This window comes from Aythya ferina, assembly GCF_964211825.1.
Source record: "Aythya ferina genome assembly, chromosome: 2".
Classification (NCBI taxonomy): domain Eukaryota; kingdom Metazoa; phylum Chordata; class Aves; order Anseriformes; family Anatidae; genus Aythya; species Aythya ferina.
This window is the reverse complement of record NC_140297.1, coordinates 107,214,665-107,222,599: the sequence shown is the minus strand read 5'-3', so window position 1 is coordinate 107,222,599 and position 7,935 is coordinate 107,214,665. Positions and strand designations below refer to the sequence as shown.

The following is a 7,935-nucleotide window of genomic DNA, read 5'->3' as shown; positions in this document are numbered from 1 at the left end:
CCCAGACCCACCAGATTTTCAGACCTTCTGCCCAATTCACCCACCCCTCTTTTCCAAAGGGAACCAAAGTGTTTTTTTTTTGGTTTCTCCCATTTGAAGAACGGGGCTCTCTGAAAAGACTACACCCCCCAGCATGCCCCGCCACCCCCCCCCCCGCGCGGCACGCCGGGAGCTGTAGTCCCCTTCCCCCCCCAGCGTCCCTCCAACGGGCCCGCAGCTGTCAGTGGGCGGGCGGCGAGGGAGGCGAAGGAGCGGCCGGGCGCATGCGCGCAGCGGCCCCGCCGCCTCCGCCGCCGTCGCCCTCGTGCCGTTGCGCCGGGAGGGCGGCGAGCGGCTGCTGGGGCTGCGCAGCGCCCGGAGCCCCCCACAGCGAGCGGCGCCGCCGCCGCTTCTCCTCCTCCTCCTGCTGCTGCCGCTGCCACCGCTCCTCCTCCTCCTCCTCCTCCTCCTCCTCGCCCTCCTCCTCCTCCTCCTCCTCCTCCTCCTCCCCCCGCCGCAGCGAGCGAGCGAGATGGCGGCCGCCGGGGCTGTGGCGAAGCACGAGCAGATCCTGGTGCTCGATCCGCCCACCGACCTCAAATTCAAAGGTGAGGGGCGGACGGGGGCAGCGAGCCCAGCACAGCCCAGCACAGCCCAGCCCGGCTCCAGCTCTCGGGGCGTCCCGCTCCGCTCCGCCGGGAGCCCCCGGGGAGGGGAAGGGGAAGGGAAGGGAGGGGAAGGGGGGGGTGGGGGAGGGCCGGGGGGCGCCGCTGAGGCGTCCAACGGGCCCGGCCGGCGCCATCTTGCGAGCCCGGCGCGGCGCGGCCCCGCCGTGGGGGTGTCCCGGCGGGGGGCAGCCCGCGGCCGCGCAGGGGCCATCTTGCGGCGTGGCGCCGCGGGGACGGGGCCCCGGCTGCCCTCTGCCGGGCCTGGGCGCTGGGGAAGGGGAGGGGAAGGGACGGGAAGGGAAGGGAAGGGAAGGGAAGGGGTGCCTGCCTGCCTGCTTCAAGTTTGTGGTGTCATGTACCGCCTCCCCCCCCATTATAAACACTATCCCCTCAGTTTATTTGTTGTACTCAGGGAAGGCTCCGGTTTTACAACCGGCGATGTTCGATTTTTATCTATTTTTTATTTTTTTCCCCCCTCCTCAAACCTGTCAGTGTGACCAGGGCTTGAGATTCTGCGCCCGGTGTCAGCGCACCTACTTGCATAATCCCCCGTCTCTATTTCACGCTCTGTTTTCATGCAGGCTCGTTTTTCATCATCCCCCCCCCCTCCCCGAGCAGAGTTTATGATGCAAAAATCTTTAAGTGGGCAAGAACAAGGTTATGTCCATGTTCAATCCGAACGCTGTGTTTCCCCAAAATACCTTTGGCTGGCCTGGCTTTTAGAAATAAAACTCAAGCCTGGTGCATCAAAGGGATTTTTAACAAGCTGTACCCGTTTTATCAGTCCATCAAATCCATTAAAACCCAAATTCTGTTGGATCGCACACCTTAATTTCTTGATAGCTTCAATTTATAAATTGCACATTCATCGATACAGCCAACACCGTAGCGGGAAGTTATTTTATTTTTTTTCACTCGTGTTGTTAAAATGCTGCCAGGTCTGCACTCAAATTTCAATACACTGCGTTATTCTTGAGAGAACAGGTCAGAGGAAAATGCCTTTTTTTTTTTTTTTTTAGCTACTGCGTCTAATTTGGAGCTTGCAAACATTGAGTTGTCTTCAAGCTGGAAGCAGGCGGTGTTTATGTGATACGGAACTGCTGGTTACAGGGAACACAGAGTAAATACTAGATTTACAAATTGTCAATAGGAAGCCGTTGTCGATCAGTAATCCTGATTGTGCTGTGTGTTCAGGTATTTAGAGTGCAAAATGCCTATTCTGTAAGCATAAACTTTGCTTTCAGGCTAATGCATATAATTAGGACAATTTCTGTAGAGCAGACGAAGCAAAACCAAAATCTGAAGCATAATGAGACTGCAGTCTTAATATACCATGGAAAACACTCTCTTAGTATATCATTACCTCAATACCTTATAGAAAGGGATGCCTATTAAAAGAGCATCGAGTGCTTTCTCAGTCAATATTTTCCAGCTGCTTGTTGTTCTGAGGTGGGCAAAAAGGTCTGTAGGCCACAAGCAGTAATTCAGTTCTGAAGTGGTGTTGCATTGAGGAGTGCAGTAGTGGCAGAAGGGAATTCCGAGTATTATCTTTTAAAAATAATTGGTTACTAAGAGGGTGTATGACTCAATAACTGTAACTTAATCGTAAGTGTAGGAAAATCATATGACCTTGGTTTAAAAAAAAAAAAGTGTGTGTTTTTTTTCAATGTAGCTGGTTATTCAAAGTTATCTTACTGGGAGAATAATTATTACCCATTATTATTATTATTGTCCTACTACTGTTGATGTATGTGTAACAGAGATCCAGTTTAAGTCTAAACATCTGAACAGAACAAATAGTTCTGCAGGTTTTCTTGCCTCACAGTGTGGCTCGTAATGAATTTGCTGACCTTTAGGGTAGCAGCAAAACATGGTAGTATGCCTTTATGCAAACAGTGACTTAAATTAAAAAAGTAGGTAGGACTTACTGTAAGGAGCTCTTGTCAAGGTTTAGAATTCATCAGTGTCTGATGAAACTCTTCTTGGTTGGTTATTATTATTTTTTAAACTACTCGACTCAATCAGCAAAAATAAGGGCTATAATGCCTCTCTGCTGAATTTTATTCCACACAGTTAGGAGGGAGTCTGAAAAAGCGTATCCCATGGTGGTTAACGCATTGTGTATTTCCCTTGGTGACTGGCAGATTAGGATCCTGTTTTTCTAGTACCTTGCATTCCTAGATGCTTCAGCCATTGATAGCATTTTGGAGTGATGAGTGGTTTCTTCTGCCTCTGTGGTACTTGGGGTTTCTCATGGTTGTGGAACCATCAGGAATACCGAAGGAGAATCACAAAACAAGGAAGTTTCAGAGTGTCGTACAAATGTAGCAAGGGAAAAACTGTTCTTAAAAGGTATGAGACTAAGAGGCAGTAGATAAGCTACACGATAATGCTTTCAGAGACTCAGAGAGCACTGAGAATTTGACTCGTGGTTCTTGTCTGGTGGTCTTCAGCCACATTAATCCTGGAGGTTTTTTTCCTTCTGTATTTCCTAATCTGATGTATTTTGTTTAGCTTTCCAAATCTGGAGCTATTTGGATTTGTCTGGGACCAGACAGGAAGAATTGCAACATGAGACAATTAAAAGCAGCTACTGTGGAAGGTGGCACATCTTCTGCCTCTTGTTAGGGTCTGTTCTCCTGACTTGTGCACATAATCGTCTGTAGCCTTAGTTTAGTGGAGACTATGGTAATTTGGAATTGGTTCCTTGTGAGTAAATGCCTTTTTAAAAAAGGTACTTTACAGTTGTGTAGTGAAGTAGCAGCACTTGAAATTTTCAATTCAAAGCTTTCTAGCATTGTTATGGAAACTCAGTTGGTCTTCCTTAAATCAAAGAAGTCAATTTTGCATCTGTGAGTAACTTGTATTTAAGTTGGTCTTGGATGGTGGTCCTTTTTCGAAAAACATTCTCCAAATCTTTACATCAGTCATAAGATACTCTTTTGCAACATCTAATTGAAAATCAACACTAGTTGATTTGATGAGCCTTGGAGGATCAGCAGACAGCATTCAGAGTTTGCATCTCACGTGCTTCAGAGGTGCCTGACTAGCAATCGTATCAGCTGTTACAAAAAGGTATGGGTATTCTAACTTGATATCCTTTATTGAAGTTCTTGCTTACAAGTGTATGAAATTGTTTTGCTGCCTTTGTAAAGGTCTCAAAATAGAGGCACGCTTTTCCATTTCTGTTTTAATTTATTGAGGTTAGGAGTCAGTCAGCAAGTAAGCAGCCTGAGATCAAATTTTGTGAATGTTAGTGTACAATAAAAGTTCACTTTTGTGGTTTGAGTCACTGGAAGAGGTAGAACATGATATTTCACTTCTGATTATTAATCTGATTCATGCTCTAGGACTGTTAGTGTATTAAAATCATCTTTCAGCTGGTATAGGTTCGAACAGCTCTAGCCAGGTAAGGCAGGCAGCACCTTACTTAGCTCATTCTGATGCACGGATTTCTGTGACCTTTTAAATCATACAAAAATATTGCTGTGGATTATTTTATACTCATTACACTGCTTTTGGTAACAGTGAAAGCCATGGGGTGTGTGTTGCTGCAAATCGAGAAGGTGGAATTTAAAGGTAAAAATAGCTCAATGTTAAATCTATCCCCGGCCCTCAAGATCTGTTGCCAGAATTGGCCCAGGACACCTTTCGTGTAGGCCGGGTTTGGACTCCTCAAATGTGATCTTACTGCCTTGTTTGTGTGGGTCTTGACCAGACCAAGAACACACAAACTCACTTGATTCAAAGTACCAGTAAATTCGTGATGTCCCAGCTTTCTAGGATAGGTTAAGAAACAAAACCCAAAGGTGATTGGGATGTCAGTTCTGTGGGATCTGCATTCTAGAACGTTTTTGGAACTGAACAGGGAGCCTGCAGAGGGGACGAAGTAACTGAGCACTAGCACAGTTGTGACTTTCTGATGCTTTGAGATGATTCCATTTAATTTAATACATTTTTTTCTGGATGACTATCGTATAGTGACAAAGATGCAATATCCCATAGAACGATTTAGCATTCAACAAGTGGTCTTTGCCTCTTCATTTTATGATAAGTATTAATGAAACATATGACACAAAATGCTTAGTGGGAATGTGTTGAGGGAAACGAAGAAAACTTTTTTCTGTATTACACAATTTATTGCTCATGAGCTGGCAGTGTGTTAATACTTAGGTTTCTACCACAGTGTCAGGCCACGTTTAAAACTGACTGATGAACAGGGTCTGTGTTGGGCTGTGAGGCATTGTAGGTGCTAGATAAAATTCAATAATAGATTTTTTTTTTTTTTTTCTGTGATTAAAGAAGATGACAACAGAATGGATTTGGATGTTTCGTCCCTTTCCCTTCAGTTCATAGGACCTAGCGTTGCACCTTCAGTAAACTGAGAAACACTCCCCAAAGCACTCCCAACCTTGTGCTTCTCATCAGTATGAAAGCTTCCCCTTTATGTTGTAATCAGGATGAAGTGCCTACTCCTTCTGCTTGTTGACAGCTGAAGCCAGTGTTCTAGATCACTACAATACATCATAATATAAAAATAATGCATCGCATGCAAATGTTGTACCACTGCTTAAGGCCAAGTCGAGAAGCAGAACTCGCTGTGAACAGGAGGAGTTGTTTTATGCATCAGTTAATAGGGCCAAATATTTAGTGCACTGGCTGTTCGCTCTGGTGCTGTAAATTGTTCCTGCTTTGTCTCGGTGTGGTTTGTGAGTGTGCTGTCCTTTCTCACCGTGTGTCTTTGGGAGAGGTTTGTTAACCGGACCTTTGCAAACATCAGTCATTAAAGGGTTATTACGCACTCGGCTTGCAAGCCGTAAATTTGAGTTGGAAAAGACTGCTGGGGAGAATTTACTATGTGTGGAGTGGAAAAAAGGAATAAATCACTGAATAATTAGATAAGTGTTACATTTCCCAGTGTGGAAGTTGGCTCATCTGACAGTAAAAGCCTTGCAATTTGACAAGTAAATATATATCAGCTAATTGCTTAAAAAAAAATAATCAGCAAAATTGCTGTAATAAGGTAATTTCTGATGTGGTATTGTTGAAAACAGAAACGCCAGTTAGAATTTCAGTAACTTTATTTTCCTTACTGTGGTGAGACTTTATCTGATGCATAATCATCTTGACCTCTTCAGCTTCTCTTTCCTTTCAGCGTGTTGTTGAATAATAAAGTTATTTCGTTGCATTGTAAATTATTGGGTAACGTAGGTGTGGACCCGATAGATACTTTGCTAAAGGATACTCAGATACTTTGCTAAAGGTTACCCTGGCATAGGACTTCAGGTGTTTGCTTGTGAAATAATGTGAGGAGGGAAGAAAAGGAAAAGAGAAATAGTTTCCTGAATTTTTAAAAGATAGTCACATCAGCTTTTTCCCTCCCGTTTCTCAGGGTGTGCTCTGGCTTGTTGTAACGTTCAATTTGACACTTCAGTGCTTGACTAGATCTGACCTAAATTGTATGCAAAGCCTCGGAGGAAAGAATAATTGAAGACATGGTGGTAAATGGAACATGGAATAAAATGCAGCATGGGCGTCCTGGGTAGCGTGTGCCAGTCTGGTCTGAGAGCTGCTTCCTACTCTGTGCCTCTCCTTTCAGCTCTTTTGTGTGCTCCCGCTGCCCAAACACTTGGGTTTTATGGATGGCATTAGGTTATTTGGTACAGAGGTGTCTGCGGAGGTCGTAATTAAGTTGCAGGTAAGCTTAAGATGGAGAAGGAGCAAGCTGTAAAATGAACTGCAGCACAGCTGTCGGCCTACTGGAGGCTTAATAAAGCCATTTCCAAAGGGTGGCCCAGCGTCGTGTTCGAACTTGGGGCGGTGACTTCTTTAAAGGCCTTGGTATGTGTGGGGTTGTGTTGGTGGAGCTCCCTGGGGATGCAAAGTAAGAGACGTGAGGAATGGTAAAAAAAAGTGTGTGTTTGGTGTGTGCTAGGGATAGACCTGCTGCTTGATTGTTCCTGTTGGGAGTGATGAGCGAGTAAGACTAGAGACCGGTACTTAGTCACAGGCTTGTGTGAGTGTGATGAGGCACGAAAAAGGGCAAATACGAGGCTGTAGTACAGTTATGAGGGAAGCTGTAATGTCGTGGTGCATGGCGTTGATGAGGCTTTATCTGAGTACATCCCTGGCAGCAGCCTGTTGGAGAGAGCACACCAAAGTGGGAATGGTGCAAAGGCAGAGTTACTGACAGACGAAGCAGAGTAGCGTGGTTTGTTTGCCTCAGCAAGGTGAAGACTGCAAGGGGATCTGATCGCTGTCATAAATATATCAGAAGAGGTAGGCAGTGGGGAAAAGACAAGCTGTACAGGTGGAAGGGTAGGATTGGTACAAAACCGAGTTGGCATCGAGTGGCTATGAATGTGTTTAGATCAGTAGAAACCACTTGAATTTCAAACCTGGATCATGGCAATCGGAACCAACTTTCTAAAAGGAATTGCGGGCAGAAATACCCCTCAACTCGTTTTCACTTCATCAGATACCATCTTACAAAATGATTTGTTTCTCCTGGGCTTTGGAAAGCTTCTACTAGGTCATGAGGTTACAGCATTCCTAAAAGTTTGGTAGGACTGTGGTGGTACTTTGTGGCACGCTTCACCTAGAAGCTGGTGTGCTATCTTACGTTCCAAGGCATTAGAAAAGCTCGACAGAGATGTGCAGGGCTGGATAGCATTCAAAGGTTTTTTTATTTGTAAGAAGGGATGATCATAAAAATAAGTCATATAACATAGGAGTTAGTGCTCCATATGTGAAGTAAACTTAGGAATTAGAATGCGCAGGAGTGTGATGTTAATTTAATAAGGCCGCTAAGTCTACTAGAGCAAAACTAAAAGTTGTTAGGGTTTTGTTTTGGACACATGCAAGACGTCGTTTCACTTCCATGTTGGGGCTCTTGCTGCTGCTGTAGAAGTGAGCTGCCTGGTCCTGCAGCGGGGCTGTGTCTCTCAGCATGATGCTGTGATGGGAAGACAGGGAGAGAATGGGGATCTTGTCAGAGCGAGGGGGTCATCACCACGTCCAGCTGAAAGCAGATGTTTGTTTCCTGAGTTAATGGTAGGGTCTGGTGAACTTGGCTTCCAGAGAGGTGAGATGTCAGAGGCCTGGGCTCTGCTTCTGGAGAATGAGAGGTCACCCTGAGATTGGAGTGGGCTGCTCACGCCTTTGGGAGGTGGCCCAGCACTAGCTGCATCTGCACGCTGAGCATTTTAATGCCTGATACGTGAGCCCGTTTAGCTGGGTGTGCCTCTTCTGTGAGGCTGGATGCTATTTGTGCTACATTTATTTATCA

The 7,935-nt window shown here is 45.5% G+C and overlaps 1 protein-coding gene across 1 annotated transcript in view; it reads left to right on the top strand.

Annotated features, from left to right (window-relative positions):
* Positions 1 to 277: 277 nt before the first annotated feature.
* The window catches only part of VAPA (VAMP associated protein A), a 28,784-nt gene continuing 21,126 nt past the window's right edge, over positions 278 to 7,935 (top strand). Inside the window, exon 1 of the mRNA XM_084512032.1 lies at positions 278 to 587. Within this exon, the coding sequence (XP_084368158.1) occupies positions 512 to 587 (76 nt within the window). The 5' untranslated portion in view covers positions 278 to 511. The remainder of the gene's footprint in view (positions 588 to 7,935) is intronic.